Below are 24,102 nucleotides of genomic sequence, written 5' to 3' on the forward strand. Positions count from 1 at the left end.
TAAATAGTAGCCATGCATAAGTATGTTGGTGTATGATTGCATTTTTAATTCCGGGCGTAGCTACCAAAAACCAACCCCCGCGACACCCACAATAATATTTTCAAACCGGCCCTTAGCAAATCTCGAGGACGAGATTTTTCTTAAGGGGGGTAGTGTTGTAACACCCTAAAAATTTAACCATGATTTATCAATTAAAATTTTGCCAGGAAATTAAATTTTTATTTTCTGAATTTATTTTTTTATTTTAGAACCTCTCTTTTCTTTGATATTGTGGAGTTTTTACCCCAAGTGAAAACTTTCCAAAAATATTATTGGACTTGTATACCCTCTCAAGAAAACATTTCTTTTATCAGTGGATTTATTTGCATAATTGTTTTCCCTGAGCTTTATTCTTTTAAAAATGATTTTTATAAGCTTTAGAGCCTCTTTTGCACTACAACCATTTGATAAATGCATTTAAAATTTTCACCAAAATTTGGGGATGTCATGTGATGTTTCCACATCACTTTTGTGCAAAAATGTCTTTTAGTCATTTGGAGATTTTGAGCTCTACCCCAAGTTTTAAAATCTGGTCCAGTTTGCACTTTTGAACTACAACCTATTTAAATATTCCTTTAAAACTTCCACCAAAATTAGGGGATGTTAATAGGAGTATAATATTCAACTTTATGCAAAAACCCATTGATGTTCTTTGAAAAATTTGAGCAAAACATCCTCTTTTACTCTCTGGTCCAGTGAGGTGTTTTCTACTACAACCATATTTTAACTTGCCCTAATACCCATGATTCTTTTTCCTGCTCATAAACCACCCTACAAAACCCTTAAGTCCAGGAGAGTGGACCCATTGGAGTATTTTTGGTTCATGCAATTACAGCCTTTAGTTTCTGTCCAGATTTGGTTTTCTCAAAAACTTGCACTAACAAGTTTTTGTTTTTGACAAACTAACCTTGCCACCCTCTTTATCATCCAAAGAGACTATGATCTGGAGTTTTTGGCCACCCCAAGAGTTGCCTAGATGCACCTGGCATTCTGTCAAACACCTTGAGTGCATGCACAGATTTGGCATGATCTTTTGTTTGCATTGTAAACTTGATCTTCTGACCCAACAAGCTTGTCCACTAAGCTCGTAGCTAACCCTAACCCAGGCCTGCTAATCCCCAGCCTCATCCTAATCCTCTAGCACGCCCTGGCATTGCGTCGAGCACGTAGCGTGCATGCGCTGGGCGTGCCCAGAGCACGCGTTTTGCACGTGCGTGCGCACGAGTCGCCGCGTCCCACTGCCGCCCCTCCGCGCTCGTTCTGGCCCTTCCCCACTCGCAGCCGACACGCCCCGACTCCTCCCTCGCCGCAGAGCCGCTCCTGGAGCTCCACAGCGCCGCCGTCAGGTCGGCCGTGGCCGCTAGCGGCCGGCCACAACAGCCCCTGCCATGGACGGCGCCGCTCGAGCCACACGCGTGCGCCAGCTGCCCTCTGGAGCAGTCCGAACTCATCCACAAGCTCGTCTGCAAGCGCTCGTCGCCGCCACGCCCCCCTGCTGCAACAGAACGGCGGTTCGCCGGCGTTCTTATCCTCGGCCGCGGAACCGACCTAGCTACACTATAAATGGAGCCCCCCCCCCCGAGCTCGTCCGACCCTCAAGCAACCTCGTGCCATCCCCCTAGGGCCCCCACAGCCAGCAATCGACGGCGGGAGGCCATCTCCCCCATCTCCGGCCAGTACAGCCGCCGCCACCCTCCGGTCCATTCAGTCGCAACCAGAACCCCTCCCGTCCATCCAGTGCTCCCATTCTCTTCCCCTCGGTCTCGCGGAGCCACCCAGCACCTCAAACTCGATGGGGAGCCACCGTAGCCCAAAGCCCCAAATCTCCCGAAGCCACCGTCCGCCGCGAAGCTCGCCGCCGGCGACTCCCTCCATCCCCGCCACCTCCTCGACCACCGGGAGGACCGCCCTAGACTAGCGAATCCATCCCCGCCCTCAGAACCCCGCGAGGAGCCGCCAATCACCGGCGACGATCGCCGGAGCCCCGCCTCTGTTCGGCCAGAGGAGGAAGGAGGCGCGGGCGACCGGTCAAACCTGACCAGTGGGCCCCCTGGACCCACTGTCAGTGACCACGGTCCGGTCCACGCTGGCGTAAGTGGAGGCGTAAACGCAAAGTACGTCTTCGACGTGTACTCATTTCGAAACGTTTTTCTTTTTCTGTTTTATTTTAAAAACAGAAATTTCACTAAACTTTGACTGGCTATAACTTTTTAAATATAACTCCAAATGAGTTGATTCTTTTTCCTACCTCTCTCAAATTTCATCTAGTTTATTTTCATATTTATTTGAAAAAAAATTCAGACAACTTTTTGTACTGTTTTGAAACTATGTGTTAATTTGAATATTTTCAAAAATAGGATTTTTGGAGAGAGGAGAAAACTTTCAAAAGTTCTGGAATGCACCCTGCCTCTCCACAACTTGAAGGCAAGCATTCTGAACCCTGGCATAATATTTTTGTGTGTTGTTTGATATGTTTACAACACCCCTCGTCTCGGAGTTTTTGTTATTTTATGTGATGATATGATCATACGCTTGAGTGCATAATGTAGATTCTTTGCTGTTGGAAATGGATGCGTTGTGATAGTAATCACCATCGCATGCCTTTCATGCATACCAAAAGGACTCCGAGAAAGCCTATGTCTTGGGTAGACACGAGCTTGTCTCTAGTTCCTCGTCGAGACGGTTGTGTCCGGTATAGCATGATGAGGTATGCTGAGTGGTGATTCTGTCTGTTGGTTGAAATATATTTGTTATGCTAATCATGCAGGAAATACTTAAACCTCCTGAGTCGACCATAGATCGAGTCTTGTTCCAGTAACCCCCATACTTGTTTCGTACTACCACTTGTCCCTGCATATGTAGGGTACGGTTCAGTAAGTTGTCAACCCCTTTCTAGCACACACCGTACAGAGAGGCCATGGTGGAAGATACCGGCTGCAGCCGGTAGGCATGCCACCTGGTCCGGGGGCATGGGTGTTTTCGGTTGGAGCCGAAAGGGGTAGCTCCCCTAGTTTGCGCGCGGTATAAATTTTGTGATCCCATGCTAATCGAGGTTGTAGCCTCCCCACTTAGAGTTTCGCTTAACGGGTGTCGTGGGTGATTCCAGACACCGGTAAGTTAGGCTGGTGTGTGCGGTTAGGTGTGTTTTCAATTAAAAGACCGTAGACGGAATTAGTCCCGATGGACTAAAGAAATCCGCTACTCGTGGGTAAAGAGTACACCCTCTGCAGAGATTATATCTATTCGAATAGCCATGTCCATGGTTAAGGACTACAGTCTGGGATGGGTCAAGTGTCGGTCTTAGTGTCGGTCTTCGGAGGAGAAACTGCTAAACCAGAACATGGATTATGACTTGTGATTTGTGATGATTATGATTATTATTATTATGGACCAACTCTTTATATTATTTGAATTATTGAGTATCCTTGGGATGGTTCTACCTCCTGGATATTCACTGTGATCATTCTCTTATAAGCCCTTTATGTGGCGTCGCTCAGACGCCCGACTGTGGCATGCTTGTTATTTAAATTATTTATAAGCCCTTTATGTGGTGTCGCACAGACGCCCGACTGTGGCATGCTTGTTATTTCTATTATTTATAAGCCCTTTATGTGGCGTCGCTCAGACGCCCAACTGTGGCATGCTTGTTATTTAAATTATTTATAAGCCCTTTATGTGGTGTCGCTCAGACGCCCGACTGTGGCATGCTTGTTATTTCTATTATTTATAAGCCCTTTATGTGGTGTCGCACAGACGCCCGACTGTGGCATGCTTGTTATTTCTATTATTTATAAGCCCTTTATGTGGTGTCGCATAGACGCCCGACTGTGGCATGCTTGTTATTTCTTTTATTTATAAGCCCTTTATGTGGTGTTGCTTAGATGCCCGACTGAGGCATGATTTATCTTATTATCCTTTCGAGGCGTCGCTTCAGACACCCGATCGGTGCATTCTATTTCTACTCCCTTATTGCATATTCATGTCGTATATGAATAACCTGCTTGCGTGCATCATGGATTTTTATTTCGTGGCTGACGTTATGATCATAGAATATTTCAGAGCATGATTACCATTTGTTATGTTATACCTGTGTTCATAATGTTTGCGAGTACATTCAAAAGTACTCACTGGCTTGTCCCTGGCTATTGTCTTGGCCAGATTTCTTGCATGGAGAAGAGCGTTGCGATGACAGCCCCGGAACCCATGCAAAGGTGATAGCAGCCTCGCGAAGATAGGAGTTATCCTGGTCAACTGTTCCTGTGGGAAATGGAGTCCCATAGACGCAGATGAACCACAAACCGCTTCCGCCATCAACCACTAGAAACCAATTGTTGTACTCATAGGCCACAATGGTCTTGTACTACATATCTTGTACTTTGCTTGGAATTTCTGTATCAAGTTGGTGCCTCATCAGCTAACAGTAATCCTGGGGCTGGTGAGCACAAGGATCATTTTCTGGGAAAATATATCCCGAAAACCCGGTCCTGACACGCGCTTGCCACCACATCACTACTCATTAACATCCGTCCTTGTCGCACTCACGGGAATTTTGCACCTCATCACCTCTTGTTCGGCACGCCACCCTCCTACGATGAGATACGCATCTTCGGTTGCCTGTGTTGCTTCCACTACTCCTCATAAGCTCGCTCCTAGGTCCTTGGCCTACATCTTTCTCGGCTATCCACCCAACACCAAAGTACTGCTGCTATGATCCTATCTCCCATCAGGTGATCACTTCCTGACACGTTTACTTTGATGAGATGGTTTTCCCATTTCAGCAGGTACCTTTGAAGGAAATATGCCCTAGAGGCAATAATAAAGTTATTATTATTTTCCTTATTTCATGATAAATGTTTATTATTCATGCTAGAATTGTATTAACCGGAAACTTAGTACATGTGTGAATACATAGACAAAACACAAGTGTCCCTAGTATACCTCTACTTGACTAGCTCATTTATCAAAGATGGTTATGTTTCCTAACCATAGGCATGTGTTGTCATTTGATGAACGGGATCACATCATTAGGAGAATGATGTGATGGACAAGACCCATCCGTTAGCTTAGCATAATCATCGTTAAGTTTTATTGCTATTGCTTTCTTCATGACTTATACATGTTCCTCTGACTATGAGATTATGCAACTCCCGAATACCGGAGGAACACCTTGTGTGCTATCAAACGTCACAACGTAACTGGGTGATTATAAAGATGCTCTACAGGTGTCTCCGAAGGTGTTTGTTGGGTTGGCATAGATCAAGATTAGGATTTGTCACTCCGTGTATCGGAGAGGTATCTCTGGGCCCTCTCGGTAACGCACATCACTATAAGCCTTGCAAGCAATGTGACTAATGAGTTAGTTACGGGATGATAAATTACGGAACGAGTAAAGAGACTTGCCGGTAACGAGATTGAACTAGGTATGATGATACCGATGATCGAATCTCGGGCAAGTAACATACCGATGACAAAGGGAACAACGTATGTTGTTATGCGGTTTGACCGATAAAGATCTTCGTAGAATATGTAGGAGCCAATATGAGCATCCAGGTTCCGCTATTGGTTATTGACCGGAGATGTGTCTCGGTCATGTCGACATAGTTCTCGAACCTGTAGGGTCTGCACGCTTAACGTTCGATGACGATCGGTATTATGAGTTTATGTGTTTTGGTGTACCGAAGGTTGTTCGGAGTCCTGGATAAGATCACGGACATGACGAGGAGTCTCAAAATGGTCGAGACATAAAGATTGATATGTTGGAAGGTTATATTCGGACACCGGAAAGGTTCCAGGGGTCACCGGATAAATACCGGAGTACCGGGGAGTTACCGGAACACCCCGGGGGGTCAATGGGCCTTCATGGGCCTTAGTGGAAATAGAGGGTAGCAAGGGAGCTGTGGGGTTTAGGGCTTGGGGGGGCCTCTTTCCTACTCTCCTCCTCCTCTTTCCTTCCCCTCCTAGTTGGACTAGGAAAGGGGGAACCTACTCCTAGTAGGAGTAGGATTCCCCCCTTGGGGCGCACCCTATGAGGCCGCCGGCCCCCTCCCCTTGCTCCTTTATATACGGGGGAGGGGGCACCCCTAGAGCACACAAGTTGATCTTTAGCCGTGTGCGGTGCCCCCCTCCATAATTTTTCACCTCGGTCATATTGTCGTAGTGCTTAGGCAAAGCCCTACGTAGGTAACTTCGTCATCACCGTCACCACACCGTCGTGCTGACGAAACTCTCCCTCGACCTCAGCTGGATCTAGAGTTCGTGGGACGTCACCGAGCTAAACATGTGCAGATCGTGGAGGTGTCATACCTTTGGTGCTAGGATCGGTCGGATCATGAAGACGTACGACTACATCAACCGCGTTGTCATAACGCTTCCGCTTTCGGTCTACGAGGGTACGTGGACAACACTCTCCCCTCTCGTTGCTATGCATCACCTAGATAGATCTTGTGTGTGCGTAGGATTTTTTTTTGAAATTACTGCGTTCCCCGACAACCTTCGGATGTTGCGGCCTTGCCCGCTCCCGGTGGCTCTATGGCGAGCCTTTCCGGTGACGGCCGCTCGAGAGCATCTCTTGGGCCGCCTCCCGGCTTTGAGGGTGCCCCTCGTGCCACGGGTCGAGTTCCTCCACGTTTGGCTGCCTCAAGGGTCGCGCCCCTCCTCGGGTCAGCATCCCCGACCCCGGCGCCTTCGGCGTCCCCTGCGCCTGTGGCATCTCCGGCGCCCCCGGCGTCCTCGGCGCCCCCCCGCACCCTCGGTGTCCCCCGCGGCCTCGCCTGCGGCCTCGGACGCGGCGGGTTCTTCATCATCCTCACCAGCCGCCGACCCAGACCCGCTGCCCCGCTCGATGACTCGCTCTCGGGCTGGCACTCTTCGCCCGGGCACGCGGTACACCAACGATGAGTATCTTCCCGCTGCTTCCGCCTCTGAGTCGTCTCCTCTCCCATCGTCAGCTCGAGCTACCCTCCGGGATCCTCATTGGCTCACTGCGATGCAGGAAGAGTTTGACGCTCTCCAGCGGAACCGCACCTGGCAGCTCGTCCCTCGGCCGCCCCGTGCCAACATCATCACGGGCAAGTGGGTCTTCCGGCACAAGACTCGTCCGGACGGCACTCTCGAGCGCTACAAAGATCGCTAGGTGGTTCGGGGCTTTTGGCAACGCGCGGGCGTGGACTGCACCGACACTTTTGCCCCGGTTGTCAAACCGGGCACGATCTGCACCTTGCTCTAGTTAGCCGTCTCCCAGGCTTGGCCCATGCATCAGTTGGGCGTTTCCAACGCCTTCTTGCACGGCCACCTCGCTGAGCAGGTGTTCTGTGAGCAGCCCACCGGGTTCGTCGACACCGCGCATCCCGACCACGTGTGCTTGCTCTCCCGTTCCCTTTACGGGTTGAAGCAGGCGCCCCGGGCCTGGTACCAGCGCATCGTTGCGTTCCTGCAGACGCTTGGATTCACATCTACTCGCTCCGATGCGTCCCTCTTCGTGTATCATCACAAAGCTGCCACGGCCTACTTATTGCTCTATGTCGACAACATCATCCTGACGACATCCACTGCCGAGCTCCTTTAGCGGCTCACTGCTTTTCTTCGCGATGAGTTTGCCCTCAAGGACTTGGGGCCCCTACACTACTTCCTCGGCATCGAGGTGGTTCGACGGCCAGATGGGTTCTTTCTGCATCAGCAGCGGTATGCCCATGAGCTTCTTGAGCGTGCTGGCATGCTTAACTGCAAGCCCGCCGCCACGCCTGTCGACACCAAGGCCAAGGTTTCAGCTATGGAGGGCTCTCCCGCATCCGATGTGGTCTTCTATCGCTCTATCGTGGGCGCTCTGCAGTACCTGACCCTGACGCATCCCGATCTGTCGTATGTTGTTCAGCAGGTCTGTCTTCACATGCACGCTCCGTGCGACTCTCACTAGACCCTGGTGAAGCGTATCCTCCGCTACATACGCGACGCCCCGTCCTTGGGACTCACGTTGACGGCCTCCGCCTCCACCGACCTCGTCGCCTACTCTGATGCGGACTGGGCTAGTTTCCCGTGTTGGAGATCGTTGCAGAAATTAAAAAAAATTCTACACATCACCAAGAACAATCTATGGAGTCTTCTAGCAACGAGAGGGAAAAGAGTGCATCTACATACCCTTGTAGATCGCGAGCGGAAGCGTTCAAGTGAACGGGGTTGATGGAGTCGTACTCGTCGTGATCCAAATCACCGATGACCGAGCGCCGAACGGACGGCACCTCCACGTTCAACACACGTACGGTTGGGGAAGACGTCTCCTCCTTCTTGATCCAGCAAGGGGAGGGAGAGGTTGATGGAGATCCAGCAGCACGACGGCGTGGTGGTGGAAGCAGCGGGGATCTCGGCAGGGCTTCGCCAAGCTCAGCGAGAGGGAGAGGTGTCACGGGAGGGAGAGGGAGGCGCCAGGGGCTTGGGGTGCTGCTCCCATGCGCCTCCCCACTATATATAGGGGTGGAGGGGGCTGGTTTCTTGCCCTCCAAGTCCATTGGGGCGTTGGCAAAGGTGGGGGAAAGAAATCCCATCATTTCCCTTCACCACTGATTGTTATGCCCCTTTTTTAGGGATCTTGATCTTATCCCTTCGGGATATGATCTTATTCCTTCTAAGGTGAGATCTTGGTGCGCCTTGACCAGGGGTGTGGGGCCTTGCCCCCACTACCCACGTTCATGTGGGTCCCCCCATGCAGGTGGGCCCCACTTCGGAACCTTCTAGAACCTTCCCGGTACAATACCGAAAAATCCCGAACATTTTCCGGTGGCCAAAATAGGACTTCCCATATATAAATCTTTACCTCCGGACCATTCCGGAACTACTCGTGACGTCCGAGATCTCATCCGGGACTCCGAACAACTTTCGGTTAACCGCATACTAATATCTCTACAACTCTAGCGTCACCGAACCTTAAGTGTGTAGACCCTACGGGTTCGGGAGACATGCAGACATGACCGAGACGACTCTCCGGTCAATAACCAACAGCGGGATCTGGATACCCATGTTGGCTCCCACATGTTCCACGATGATCTCATCGGATGAACCACGATGTCGAGGATTCAATCAATCCCGTATACAATTCCCTTTGTCAATCGGTACGTTACTTGCCCGAGATTCGATCGTCGGTATCCCAATACCTTGTTCAATCTCGTTACCGGCAAGTCACTTTACTCATACCGTAATGCATGATCCCATGACCAAACACTTGGTCACATTGAGCTCATTATGACGATGCATTACCGAGTGGGCCCAGAGATACCTCTCCGTCATACGAAGTGACAAATCCCAGTCTCGATTCGTGCCAACCCAACAGACACTTTCGAAGATACCCGTAGTGCACCTTTATAGCCACCCAGTTACGTTGTGACGTTTGGCACACCCAAAGAACTCCTATGGTATCCGGGAGTTGCACAATCTCATGGTCTAAGGAAATGATACTTGACATTTGGAAAAGCTCTAGCAAACGAACTACACGATCTTGTGCTATGCTTAGGATTGGGTCTTGTCCATCACATCATTCTCCTAATGATCTGATCCCGTTATCAATGACATCCAATGTCCATAGTCAAGAAACCATGACTATCTGTTGATGAACGAGCTAGTCAACTAGAGGCTCACTAGGGACATGTTGTGGTCTATGTATTCACACATGTATTACGATTTCCGGATAACACAATTATAGCATGAACAATAGACAATTATCATGAACAAGGAAATATAATAATAACCATTTTATTATTGCCTCTAGGGCATATTTCCAACAGTCTCACACTTGCACTAGAGTCAATAATCTAGTTACATTGTGATGAATCGAACACCCATAGAGTTCTGGTGTTGATCATGTTTTGCTCTAGGGAGAGGTTTAGTCAACGGATCTGCTACATTCAGGTCCGTATGTACTTTACAAATATCTATGTCTCCTTTTTGAACATTTTCAAATGGAGTTGAAGCGACGCTTGATATGCCTGGTCTTCCTGTGAAACCTGGGCTCCTTGGCAAGGGAAATAGCTCCGGTGTTGTCACAGAAGAGAGTCATTGGGCCCGACGCATTGGGAATAACTCCTAGGTCGGTAATGAACTCCTTCATCCAGATTGCTTCTTGTGCTGCCTCTCAAGCCGCCATGTATTCCGCTTCACATGTAGATCCCGCCACAACGCTTTGCTTGCAACTGCACCAGCTCACTGCCCCACCATTCAAAATATACACGTATCCGGTTTCTGACTTAGAGTCATCCAGATCTGTGTCGAAACTAGCATCGACGTAACCCTTTACGACGAGCTCTTTGTAACCTCCATAAACGAGAAACATATCCTTAGTCATCTTCACGTACTTCAGGATATTCTTGACCGCTGTCCAGTGTTCCATGCCGGGATTACTTTGGTACCTTCCTACCAAACTTACGGCAAGGTTTACATCAGGTCTGGTACACAGCATGGCATACATAATAGACCCTATGGCCGAGGCATAGGGGACGACACTCGTCTTTTCTCTATCTTCTGCCGTGGTCGGGCATTGAGCCGTGCTCAATTGCACACCTTGCAATACAGGCAAGAACCCCTTCTTGGACTGATCCATATTGAACTTCTTCAATATCTTGTCAAGGTACGTACTTTGTGAAAGACCAATGAGGCGTCTTGATCTATCTCTATAGATCTTGATGCCTAATATATAAGCAGCTTCTCCAAGGTCCTTCATTGAAAAACACTTGTTCAAGTAGGCCTTTATGCTTCCCAAGAATTCTATATCATTTCCCATCAACAGTATGTCATCCACATATAATATGAGAAATGCTACAGAGCTCCCACTCACTTTCTTGTAAACACAGGCTTCTCCATAAGTCTGTGTAAACCCAAACGCTTTGATCATCTCATCAAATCGAATGTTCCAACACCGAGATGCTTGCACCAGCCCATAGATGGAGCGCTGGAGCTTGCATACCTTGTTAGCATTCTTAGGATCGATAAAACCTTCCGGCTGCATCATATACAATTCTTCCTTAAGAAAGCCGTTAAGGAATGTCGTTTTGACATCCATTTGCCATATCTCATAATCATAGTATGCGGCAATTGCTAACATGATTCGGACGGACTTCAGCTTTGCTACGGGTGAGAAAGTCTCATCGTAGTCAACCCCTTGAACTTGTCGATAACCCTTAGCGACAATTCGAGCTTTATAGATGGTAACATTACCATCCGCGTATGTCTTCTTCTTAAAGATCCATTTGTTTTCTATCGCTCGCCGATCATCGGGCAAGTCTGTCAAAGTCCACACTTTGTTTTCATACATGGATCCTATCTCGGATTGCATGGCTTCGAGCCATTTGTCGGAATCTGGGCCCGCCATTGCTTCTTCATAGTTCGAAGGTTCACCGTTGTCTAACAACATGATTTCCAAGACAGGGTTGCCGTACCACTCTGGCGCGGAACGTGTCCTTGTGGACCTACGAAGTTCAGTAGGAGCTTGATCCGAAGTACCTTGATCATCATCATCATTAACTTCCTCTCTAGTCGGTGCAGGCACCACAGGAACATCTTCCTGAGCTGTGCTACTTTCCAGTTCAAGAGGTAGTACTTCATCAAGTTCCACTTTCCTCCCACTTACTTCTTTCGAGAGAAACTCTTTCTCCAGAAAGGACCCGCTCTTGGCAACAAAGATATTGCCTTCGGATCTGAGGTAGAAGGTATACCCAATGGTTTCCTTAGGGTATCCTATGAAGACGCATTTTTCCGACTTGGGTTCGAGCTTTTCAGGTTGAAGTTTCTTGACATAAGCATCGCATCCCCAAACTTTTAGAAACGACAGCTTAGGTTTCTTCCCAAACCATAATTCATACGGTGTCGTCTCAACGGATTTCGACGGAGCCCTATTTAAAGTGAATGCGGCACTCTCTAAAGCATAGCCCCAAAATGAGAGCGGTAGATCGGTAAGAGACATCATAGATCGCACCATATCCAATAGAGTGCGATTACGACGTTCGGACACACCATTTCGCTGAGGTGTTCCAGGCGGCGTGAGTTGTGAAACTATTCCACATTTCCTTAAGTGTGTGCCAAATTCGTGACTCAAATATTCCCCTCCACGATCTGATCGTAAGAACTTTATTTTTCTGTCACGTTGATTCTCAACCTCACTCTGAAATTCCTTGAACTTTTCAAAGGTCTCAGACTTGTGTTTCATTAGGTAGACATACCCATATCTACTCAAGTCATCAGTGAGAGTGAGAACATAACGATAGCCACCGCGAGCCTCAACACTCATTGGACCGCACACATCAGTACGTATGATTTCCAATAAGTTGGTTGCTCGCTCCATTGTTCCGGAGAACGGAGTCTTGGTCATCTTACCCATGAGGCATGGTTCGCACGTGTCAAATGATTCGTAATCAAGAGACTCCAAAAGTCCATCTGCATGGAGCTTCTTCATGCGTTTGACACCAATGTGACCAAGACGGCAGTGCCACAAGTATGTGGGACTATCATTATCAACCTTACATCTTTTGGTATTCACACTATGAAACACACTACGTTCGAGATTCATTAAGAATAAACCATTAACCAGCGGGGCATGACCATAAAACATATCTCTCATATAAATAGAACAACCATTATTCTCGGATTTAAATGAGTAGCCATCTCGAATTAAACGAGATCCTGATACAATGTTCATGCTCAAAGCTGGCACTAAATAACAATTATTGAGGTTTAAAACTAATCCCGTAGGTAGCGTGCCGACGGCGATCACATCGACCTTGGAACCATTCCCGACGCGCATCGTCACCTCATCCTTTGCCAGTCTCCGTTTATTCCGCAGCTCCTGCTTTGAGTTACAAATATGAGCAACCGCACTGGTATCAAATACCCAGGAGCTACTATGAGTGCTGGTAAGGTACACATCAATAACATGTATATCACATATACCTTTGGTGTTGCCGGCCTTCTTGTCCGCCAAGTACTTGGGGCAGTTCCGCTTCCAGTGACCACTTCCCTTGCAATAAAAGCACTCAATCTCAGGCTTGGGTCCATTCTTTGGCTTCTTCCCGGCAACTGGCTTACCGGGCGCGGCAACTCCCTTTCCGTCCTTCTTGAAGTTCTGCTTACCCTTGACTTTCTTGAACTTAGTGGTTTTATTCACCATCAACACTTGATGTTCCTTTTTGATCTCCACCTCCGCTGATTTCAGCATTGAATATACCTCAGGAATGGTCTTTTCCATCCCCTGCATATTGAACTTCATCACAAAGCTCTTGTAGCTCGGTGGAAGCGACTGAAGGATTCTGTCAATGACCGCGTCATCTGGGAGATTAACTCCCAGCTGAGTCAAGCGGTTGTGTAACCCAGACATTTTGAGTATGTGCTCACTGACAGAACTATTTTCCTCCATCTTACAACTGAAGAACTTGTCGGAGACTTCATATCTCTCGACCCGGGCATGAGCTTGGAAAACCATTTTCAGCTCTTCGAACATCTCATATGCTCCGTGTTGCTCAAAACGCTTTTGGAGCCCCGGTTCTAAGCTGTAAAGCATGCCGCACTAAACGAGGGAGTAATCATCAGCACGCTGCTGCCAAGCGTTCATAACGTCTTGGTTCTCTGGGATGGGTGCGTCACCTAGCGGTGCTTCTAGGACATAATCTTTCTTGGCAGCAATGAGGATGATCCTCAGGTTCCGGACCCAGTCCGTATAGTTGCTGCCATCATCTTTCAGTTTGGTTTTCTCTAGGAACGCGTTGAAGTTGAGGGCAACATTAGCGTGGGCCATTTGATCTACAAGACATATTGTAAAGATTTTAGACTAATTTCATGATAATTAGGTTCATCTAATCAAATTATTCAATGAACTCCCACTCAGATAGACATCCCTCTAGTCATCTAAGTGAAACATGATCCGAGTCAACTAGGCCGTGTCCGATCATCACGTGAGACGGACTAGTCAACATCGGTGAACATCTTCATGTTGATCGTATCTTCTATACGACTCATGTTCGACCTTTCGGTCTCTTGTGTTCCGAGGCCATGTCTGTACATGCTAGGCTCGTCAAGTCAACCTAAGTGTTTTGCATGTGTAAATCTGGCTTACACCCGTTGTATTCGAACGTTAGAATCTATCACACCCGATCATCACGTGGTGCTTCGAAACAACGAACCTTCGCAACGGTGCATAGTTAGGGGGAACACTTTCTTGAAATTATTGCGAGGGATCATCTTATTTAAGCTACCGTCGTTCTAAGCAAATACGATGTAAAACATGATAAACATCACATGCAATCAAATAGTGACATGATATGGCCAGTATCATATTGCTCCTTTGATCTCCATCTTCGGAGCGCCATGATCATCTTCGTCACCGGCATGACACCATGATCTCCATCATCGTGTCTTCATGAAGTTGTCACGCCAACGATTACTTCTACTTCTATGGCTAATGTGTTTAGCAATAAAGTAAAGTAATTTACATGGCGTTATTCAATGACACGCAGGTCATACAAAAATAAAGACAACTCCTATGGCTCCTGCCGGTTGTCATACTCATCGACATGCAAGTCGTGATTCCTATTACAAGAACATGATCAATCTCATACATCACATATATTTCATTCATCACATCCTTTTGGCCATATCACATCACAAGGCATATGCTGCAAAAACAAGTTAGACGTCCTCTAATTGTTGTTGCATGTTTTTACGTGGCTTCTATAGGTTTCTAGCAAGAACGTTTCTTACCTACGTAAAACCACAACGTGATATGCCAATTTCTATTTACCCTTCATAAGGACCCTTTTCATCGAATCCGATCCGACTAAAGTGGGAGAGACAGACACCCGCTAGCCACCTTATGCAACTAGTGCATGTCAGTCGGTGGAACCTGTCTCACGTAAGCGTACGTGTAAGGTCGGTCCGGGCCGCTTCATCCCACGATGCCGCCGAATCAAGATAAGACTAGTAACGGCAAGTAAATTGACAATATCGACGCCCACAACTGCTTTGTGTTCTACTCGTGCATAGAAACTACGCATAGACCTAGCTCATGATGCCACTGTTGGAGATCGTTGCAGAAATAAAAAAAATTATACGCATCACCAAGAACAATCTATGGAGTCTTCTAGCAACGAGAGGGAAAAGAGTGCATCTACATACCCTTGTAGATCGCGAGCGGAAGCGTTCAAGTGAACGGGGTTGATGGAGTCGTACTTGTCGTGATCCAAATCACCGATGACCGAGCGCCGAACGGACGGCACCTCCGCGTTCAACACACGTACGGTTGGGGAAGACGTCTCCTCCTTCTTGATCCAGCAAGGGGAGGGAGAGGTTGATGGAGATCCAGCAGCACGACAGCGTGGTGGTGGAAGCAGCGGGGATCTCGGCAGGGCTTCGCCAAGCTCAGCGAGAGGGAGAGGTGTCACGGGAGGGAGAGGGAGGCGCCAGGGGCTTGGGGTGCTGCTCCCATGCGCCTCCCCACTATATATAGGGGTGGAGGGGGCTGGTTTCTTGCCCTCCAAGTCCATTGGGGCGTTGGCAAAGGTGGGGGAAAGAAATCCCATCATTTCCCTTCCCCACCGATTGTTATCCCCTTTTTTAGGGATCTTGATCTTATCCCTTCGGGATATGATCTTATTCCTTCTAAGGTGGGATCTTGGTGCGCCTTGACCAGGGGTGTGGGGCCTTGCCCCCACTACCCACGTTCATGTGGGTCCCCCCATGCAGGTGGGCCCCACTTCGGAACCTTCTAGAACCTTCCCGGTACAATACCGAAAAATCCCGAACATTTTCCGGTGGCCAAAATAGGACTTCCCATATATAAATCTTTACCTCCGGACCATTCCGGAACTACTCGTGACGTCCGGGATCTCATCCGGGACTCCGAACAACTTTCGGTTAACCGCATACTAATATCTCTACAACTCTAGCGTCACCGAACCTTAAGTGTGTAGACCCTACGGGTTCGGGAGACATCCAGACATGACCGAGACGACTCTCCGGTCAATAACCAACAGCGGGATCTGGATACCCATGTTGGCTCCCACATGTTCCACGATGATCTCATCGGATGAACCACGATGTCGAGGATTCAATCAATCCCGTATACAATTCCCTTTGTCAATCGGTACGTTACTTGCCCGAGATTCGATCGTCGGTATCCCAATACCTTGTTCAATCTCGTTACCGGCAAGTCACTTTACTCATACCGTAATGCATGATCCCGTGACCAAACACTTGGTCACATTGAGCTCATTATGATGATGCATTACCGAGTGGGCCCAGAGATACCTCTCCGTCATACGGAGTGACAAATCCCAGTCTCGATTCGTGCCAACCCAACAGACACTTTCGGAGATACCCGTAGTGCACCTTTATAGCCACCCAGTTACGTTGTGATGTTTGGCACACCCAAAGCACTCCTGTGGTATTCGGGAGTTGCACAATCTCATGGTCTAAGGAAATGATACTTGACATTTGGAAAAGCTCTAGCAAACGAACTACATGATCTTGTGCTATGCTTAGGATTGGGTCTTGTCCATCACATCATTCTTCTAATGATATGATCCCGTTATCAATGACATCCAATGTCCATAGTCAGGAAACATGACTATCTGTTGATCAACGAGCTAGTCAACTAGAGGCTCACTAGGGACATGTTGTGGTCTATGTATTCACACATGTATTACGATTTTCGGATAACACAATTATAGCATGAACAATAGACAATTATCATGAACAAGGAAATATAATAATAACCAATTTGTTATTGCCTCTAGGGCATATTTCCAACATCCCGGACACACGACGCTCCACCATGGGCTACTGTGTCTACCTTGGGCCGTCGCTGATCTCGTGGTCGTCCAAGCGACAGCCCACAGTCTCCCGCTCGAGTGCCGAGGCAGAGTATTGGGCAGTGGCTAATGTCGTTGCCGAATGCTCTTGGCTTCGTCAGCTGCTCCTGGAGTTGCTTTGTGAAGTTCACAAGGCCACGCTCGTCTACTGCGACAACGTCTCCGCCAACCCAGTCCACCATCGTCGAACGAAGCATATTGAGCTCGACATCCACTTTGTTTGCGAGCAGGTGGCTCTTGGGCGCATCCGGGTCCTTCATGTCCCGACGGCGCAACAGTTCGCTGATGTGATGACGAAGGGACTGCCTACTTCCGTTTTCGAGGAGTTCAGGTCCAGTCTTTGCGTCACCGGCGACGCTTCGACTGCGGGGGTGTTGAATATATGGTTGTGCATGTATATTGTATATCTTGGTCCACCTCCTAGCCATTGTATAGTTAAGGTCGAGGCCCACCTTGTACACCCATATATACGTGCGTTATGCACCGATCAATACATCGAGTTGCATTGCCAAAATATTCTCTCTCAACAAAGATGAATTTGCTCGGCTCAAACAACTCCTCAATTTTCCTTTTGCTCTTGAAGTCATTATTCTTATCTCATGGGCTATCTGGACTACAAGGAATGCTTTTATCTTTAAAGGCCTTCACCAAGCTTATATACCTGCAGTCGCAAATTTAAGGAGGAAATGAAGTGGATCACATATCGGGCCAAGAGAAATGACTATAATGGTCCGGCGGTCAATGCTTTCAGAAGATTTGTATTTAGTTGTATTTGTTGTTCTTTTTCTTGCTTCTTTAGGACCTATATAGTTCTTTCTTTCTTTTGAACCTTTCTTTGTACTTCCTCCGTTCCGAAATATAAGTCTTTTTAGATATTTCAAATAAACCACAACATACGGATGTATATAAACATGTTTTAGAGTGTAGATTCACTCATTTTGTTCCGTATGTAGTCACCTATTGAAATCTCTAGAAAGACTTATATTTTGGAACGGAGGGAGTACTACACTATTTATAGATGAAAATCAATAAAAATACGCAGCAGAGTTTTGCTGTTTCCCTAAAAAAAATAGAACTGTAAGCGTATTTTGTGACTACGTAAACTCGTGAAAAAGGCGTATCCTATAGAGCACCACATTGGCACATTCCGAACAAATTACCCAGAGAACAGCCGCTTCCAGGTTTGAAACTCAAATGCAAATCCAAATCCCCCCCACCACGGCCACCGCCCCCCTTTCTGCCGCCGTCGTCGCCGGTGTCCCCTCCGGCTCCGGCAGTGCCCAGCGGCGTTAGCGACCATGGGGGTCAAGAACCTTTGGGACATTCTCGACTCCTGCAAGCAGAAGCTGCCGCTCAACCACCTCCAGTGAGTCCCAAAACCCTCGCTCGTTCGCGTGCGTGCGCCTCCCTCCTCGCCCGCCCCCGCTGATTCCTCCATGATTGGCGGTCTCAGGAACAAGAAGGTGTGCGTAGATCTCTCCTGCTGGCTCGTGCAGTTCTGTACCGCCAACCGCTCGCCGGCCTTCGTCAGGGACAAGGTCTACCTCAAGAACCTCTTCCACCGCATCCGCGCCCTCCTCGCCCTCAACTGCAGCCTCATCTTCGTCACAGGTACAACCTCGGAATCTCCCTCGCCCTACCCTACCAACAGATCGCCGGATCCCCACCCGGGTCTCTGAATACGTAGCATGTGGGAAACATATTTCGTCATAAAATTCAGTTCTTGGATGCTTTCTTGTTTATCTTCAGATGGGGCAATACCTTCAATGAAGCTGGCTACTTATAGACGTCGGCTAGGATCCAATTCTGAGGTCATTTCTTGTTTACCCACACTGGACACTTCTTGGAATATGATGCAGCCAATTCTATTTGTTTAAGCCCAGTTGCTTGATTCACTTTAGGCTGATTGTGATGACACGAGTTCGCAACCATTGACCTCCCTTAAACGGAACAAGGGATCAGAATTCTCGCGCATGATTAAAGAGGCGAAGCATCTTGGCTTGGCCTTAGGCATCCCTTGCTTGGATGGGTAGATTTTCTCTGCTCCAATCAATCTATTTATTGATAATAAGACCTGAAATTATTGACAAATGCCCATAACTGCATGCCATTGTGTTCTTTAACAGCGTCGAGGAAGCAGAAGCACAGTGTGCATTGCTTGATTTAAGCTCATTGTGCGTAAGTACAATACTTCTCCTAACAACCTGAATGTCATGTCCGTTACTTATTTATTGTTATGTTATTTTCAGGAAGGCTGTTTTACATCAGATTCAGATGCTTTTCTTTTTGGGGCAAGGACAGTTTACAGAGATGTTTTCATAGGTAAAGCTGAAGGCCAAGAATTGTTGGTTTGTGGAGTTTAACTATAGTTAGAAAGAAAACTTATATTGCAATGTCTGCCTTTTGTTGTTGTTGCAAAGTGGTCCTGTTCATGTAGCTTAAATTCTTGTGATTTGCTCATGTTCGCTCTCAAATTAGGGGACGGTGGTTATGTCATTTGCTACGAAATGGAGGACATAGAGAAAAAGCTTGGTTTTGGCAGGAAATCACTGGTATGTTACATGTTCTATCCTGCCCGAGTTGATCTTATGGGATATGCTGCAACCAATAATTTGATTCTTTCGTGCAACGTCATATTACAAAATACTCCCTCCGTTCCTAAATATAAGTCTTTTTGAGAGATTTCAATATGGACTACATACGGAGCAAAATGAGTGAATCTACACTCTAAAATACGTCTATATACATCTGTATGTAGTCCCAATTGAAATCTCAAACAAGACTTATATTTAGAAACAGAGGGAGTAGAACACAAAATTTGATAAGTACCCCCCCCCCCCCCCCCCCCCCCCCAGCGCAAAACATCATTTGGTCTTAAAGACATGCAACAAATTATGTTGGGAATAGTTCTATTTTGTTCAACTAATACAGTAAAAGTAGTACAATCACCAAAAGGATTTAGAGGAGGTACCAAATAAAATTGTGACCTTATACTAGAAAATTTTGCCAGTGAACTAGCATGCATCAGTTAGCTAGAGATCACTGGAAGTTGCACAAATAACAAAGCTGCCTTGTCCCATTGTTCAACAACAATACCATGATGCTGCCTGCCTCCAAACTATTTAGAAGACTCAGTTTTGAGTATTATACTTCTCCTTCAGCCAGAGTTTCAAAGTGCTTCCTGGTTTCTAGTCCGAGAATGTACATATTCGATCTGCTCTGACCTGGTTCTAACTCTTCCAGATATCATTTGCGTTGCTTCTTGGTTGTGATTATTCTAATGGAGTTCATGGCTTTGGCCTGGTAAGTACCAAATGGATAGTTTCTATTTTTGGACTGCTGAATCTTAATACTCAGTAAGTTTGTTTAGTGTGATTGCATTGCACTTGCTCTTATACTTTACTATCTGAAACTCTATAGTCTGTAATGGTTCTTTTAAGTGCTTCAGGAAGCAGCATGTCGTCTTGTCAAATCTGCGGGAGATGATTCCATCCTGGATCAGATTTTATCTGATGGAGTAAAAGCTACAAGAAAGTGTAAAGGGAAAAAGGCTGGCATTGACAAAAACAAGGGTGGTGACATATGCACAAAAACAAGTACCTCTGGTAAACAAGTTCTTACTCTGTATTTATGTGGCTATGCAGCTATATCAACCTCATTGTACGGCACATCATGCACTGTATTTTTCTTACAGAGGTTGGGATGAGCCAAGATTCTGGTGGTCAATTCCGTGAGGTAATAAACGCATTTCTGGAGCCAAAATGCCATTTGCCTGATTCGGAAAATGTGCGGAGGTAGTTAATTATTTTATCAGTGTACTACTGCCTTGTGTGGTTTTTTAGTTTCAGCTACATAAAACCGTTGAAACTGTCCTCTGCTTTATTTTTCTGTCCTTCTGTTGATTGATGACTATTGTTTTCTGTCTATAGGGTATGCTGCCAGCACCCATTTCGTCATTCAGAGTTCCAACAGATTTGTGAGAAATATTTTGAATGGACCCCAGAGAAGACTGGTATTTGACATCTTAACCTGTTATGTCTGGATTGAGCGGCCATAGGAAGGCAGCATAACTATTTATTTATGCCCTTTAATATGTCTGCAGATGAATACATCCTTCCGAAGATAGCTGAGAGAGAACTTCGAAGGTTTTCAAATCTTCGCTCGACATCTTCAGCTCTAGGAATAAAACCATTGTTGAGTGAGGTAGTAGCTTTGCATGCTCAGGATGTTTCTGAAGTAAACATTCTTGTTTCTTGTTGTTGAGGATACTTTCTAGTTTTACTTATCAAGTCTAAGCGTCTAATTTGCAGATTCCAGTACCATGCCCTGTATTGGCAATTACAAAGCAACGAAAAGTTCATGGAAGTGAGTATTATGAGGTTTCATGGAGAAACATGCATGGACTCCAATCTTCAGTTGTTCCAGGGGATCTCATCAGAAGGTCGTAATGATTTCTTTTCTCGTATTCTATCCTGCAATAGCCAAACACTAGTCCTATACTGTGGCTACTACAAGTACAGAAGTTCAACCGTAACAGCACAATATCTTAGTTTACGATCATAGTATAAAAATGTCAACCTTCTGAAGTATCCTACTTGTGCAATTACAGTGCGTGCCCAGAAAAAATAACCGAGTTTTTGGAAAAGAAGGATGAAGAGAAGAAGCAAAAGAGGAAAGCTAGGCCAAAGAAATCAGCACAAGCTGCAGTAAAAGATGTTGATGCGCGGCTCCAAGAATTGATGCTTGGTATTGAGTCTGAATGCGCCACGTTTCCGCCTGCAAGCAATTGTCCTGAGACAGGAGATGTACACCGCGTGGCACCTAGCATGGATATAGTTGATCTGTCTTCTCCATCTCCGCCCCTCCGGGCCTGCAAGTCCCAAAAGTTCATTGGATCAACCACAGCTGCGATGAATGGGGTTGATTTGCTGAGCGGTATGATGGAGTCACAAAGTAGCACCCAGTCAAGCGATGCTCAGAACTCCGAGTCACAAAATAGCACTCAGTCAAGCGATGCTCAGAACTCTGAGTCACAAAATAGCACTCAGTCAAGTAGCACCCAGTCAAGTGATGCTCCGAGTTTTACCCTTGACGACGACGTGATTGATCTGTCCTCGCCCCTGCCTCCAGTTGCTGAACGACAACCTTGCCGCTTCCAAGACTTGCCACCTTATGACGGAGCTGAACGAAGAGCTCTGACAGATTTAAGCAATTTCCCTGAGAAAAGCAGCATGCTGGGCGTTTCAGATAACAGGCACAAAGCTGGTGCAAGTGATGGTTGTGCGCCGGTGGAAGCATCGCCACCAGTCATCAATGGCCCTCGGATGTCCAGTGGCGGAAGTAATGTACCGACTGTTTTGTTGGCAGAATCAGAAGCTGGTGCCATTGATCTGTCATCTCCTTCACCGGTTGTTGACAGAAGGAATGGTAAGCATGGCAAACATGCAATAGACATTAGTGAAGCTGACAGTAGTGTCGTGTGTCCTGATGATGATGAACATGAGAGGAAGGCGAGAGAGCTCAGATCGTTTCTCAAGAGCATTAGAGACGAACTGTAATAATATTTGAACACACGATCAATTTGGTGTATTTGATCGAATACATTCGTGTAAAGTTTGCTTTTTTTTTACATGGAAGAAACTGTCCAAGCCCTGAGCAGCAGCAGGCCGTGCGCCACCATGCCGCAGAGGAAGCCCAGCGCGGCGCTGGAGCCGACGAGCGACACGGCGGTGCAGACCAGCATGACGAAGGCCTCCGCCTTGGACGACATGTCCCTGGCGGCGATGGCCAGCTCCACGCCGGCGAAGAGCAGCAGCACGCCGAGCAGCCCCACGGGGAAGCTGGCGAGCACGCGCAGCACCGAGCTGCCGAGGACCAGCCCCAGCGCCAGCTTCAGCCCGCCCAGCGCCGCCACGCACGCGCCGCTGCGGCCGCCGAACTTGTACTGCCCCGCCAGCCCACCCGCGCCGTGGCAGCACGGCATGGCGCCGAACCAGCAGCCCACCAGGTTCATGGCCCCCATGGTCACCGACACCGACGTCGCCGACGCCTCCTTCTCCGGGAAGAGTTCGCGCGTCAGCTTGCACACCGCCACCACCGAGTTGAGCACCGACAGCGGGATCTGCGGCACCGCGCCCTTGATGAACCCCTGCTTCCACGCCTCCCGAGATATGTGCACCACCCGCATCCTCGACGGCCCGGCGCGCAGCTCCCTCAGCGCCGCCGGATGCCGGATGATGGCGAACACCACGCCCAGCACGAACACGATCACCGCCGACGGGATCGCCGACGCCCAGCGCCGCCTCCAGCTACGCCAGCCTCCGGAAGAACGGCTGTTGTTTCCTTCCCCATCTTCTTCTTCTTGGGCTCCTTGGACGTGGTCTTGGCCGGCGCCGTTGACGAGGACGATGAAGCATACGGCGGCGATAGCGAGAACGAGGCCATCGAGCCCGGCCCATGGGCGAAGCTTCCCCACCGCGGACTTGCCCTTGCCAAGGTCCTGCTCGTAGCGTATGTACTTGACGGCGGCCATGGCGAAGTTGAGGCCCTGAGCGAGCTGGATGCCGCGGACGACGGGGAGCGGGACGAGCCAGTAGACGAGCTTCATGAGGCGGGTGACGCCGAGGAGGAGGACGAAGGCGGCGGTGAGGATGCCGGCGGCCATGATCTCCGGGATGTCGAATGAGGGGTCGGAGAGGGCGGTGGCGGCGATGGCCTTCATGGGCTGGACCGGCATGGGCACGCCGTAGACGAGCCCCGTGACGGCGTTGTAGATGCCAGTGAAGATGAGGGTGGTGCCGAGGTCGAGGTGGCGGGAGAGCGCCAGCGAGAGCACGATGGGGATGTAGGTGCCCAGGTCACCCATGGCGCCGTTCAGCTCCGACCACGCCGACCGGAAGGACAGGTTGTCGCGCGCCCGTTCAAGCAGGGAGAGCGGTTGCTTGGTGCCTCCTTCGCCGGATAGCGCCTCCGGATCGGAGAGCGCCGTGGTGGCCATGGCCGGTGCAGACGTCATCTTTTTCGAGTGGGGTGCTGAGGTTGTTAACTTAGGCGCCAAATGTGGCGCGGATTTATAGGGGGAGGCAGTCTGTGAACATACTCCGTAGGAGTAAGATCATCTCCAACGGCAACCCAATAAACTTGGTGCCGTAAAACTTGTTTTTTTTTCCAAGAAAATTTTCCATCTATTCATCTTCAATCATGTCAGTACAACGAACATCAGAAATAA

At 48.2% G+C, this 24,102-nt stretch overlaps 2 protein-coding genes across 2 annotated transcripts; one reads left to right on the forward strand and one right to left on the reverse strand.

Annotated features, from left to right (window-relative positions):
• Nucleotides 1-18,038: 18,038 nt before the first annotated feature.
• LOC123164300 (single-strand DNA endonuclease 1) lies at nucleotides 18,039-22,475 on the forward strand. Its single transcript, XM_044581724.1, has 14 exons — nucleotides 18,039-18,240; nucleotides 18,328-18,485; nucleotides 18,624-18,685; nucleotides 18,776-18,903; nucleotides 19,001-19,052; nucleotides 19,124-19,196; nucleotides 19,353-19,426; nucleotides 20,118-20,177; nucleotides 20,323-20,479; nucleotides 20,569-20,668; nucleotides 20,804-20,886; nucleotides 20,977-21,077; nucleotides 21,185-21,315; nucleotides 21,484-22,475. The coding sequence occupies exons 1-14, from the start codon at nucleotides 18,173-18,175 to the stop codon at nucleotides 22,430-22,432; spliced, it is 2,196 nt and encodes a 731-aa protein (XP_044437659.1). The 5' UTR covers nucleotides 18,039-18,172; the 3' UTR covers nucleotides 22,433-22,475.
• LOC123164301 (molybdate transporter 1) lies at nucleotides 22,380-23,981 on the reverse strand. The gene has a single exon (XM_044581725.1). The coding sequence runs from the start codon at nucleotides 23,887-23,889 to the stop codon at nucleotides 22,501-22,503; it is 1,389 nt and encodes a 462-aa protein (XP_044437660.1). The 5' UTR covers nucleotides 23,890-23,981; the 3' UTR covers nucleotides 22,380-22,500.
• Nucleotides 23,982-24,102: the final 121 nt, after the last annotated feature.

This window comes from Triticum aestivum, chromosome 7D (genome assembly GCF_018294505.1).
Source record: "Triticum aestivum cultivar Chinese Spring chromosome 7D, IWGSC CS RefSeq v2.1, whole genome shotgun sequence".
NCBI lineage: Eukaryota > Viridiplantae > Streptophyta > Magnoliopsida > Poales > Poaceae > Triticum > Triticum aestivum.

Bases quoted from the DNA above. Each gene is read 5' to 3' on its own strand.
- LOC123164301 (XM_044581725.1), bottom strand. From the start codon at position 23,889: ATGACGTCTGCACCGGCCATGGCCACCACGGCGCTCTCCGATCCGGAG.
- LOC123164300 (XM_044581724.1), top strand. From the start codon at position 18,173: ATGGGGGTCAAGAACCTTTGGGACATTCTCGACTCCTGCAAGCAGAAG. The intron at 18,486-18,623 runs GTACAACCTCGG...GTTTATCTTCAG, and splicing joins CAGCCTCATCTTCGTCACAG to ATGGGGCAATACCTTCAATG. The intron at 20,178-20,322 runs GTAAGTACCAAA...TAAGTGCTTCAG, and splicing joins GAGTTCATGGCTTTGGCCTG to GAAGCAGCATGTCGTCTTGT.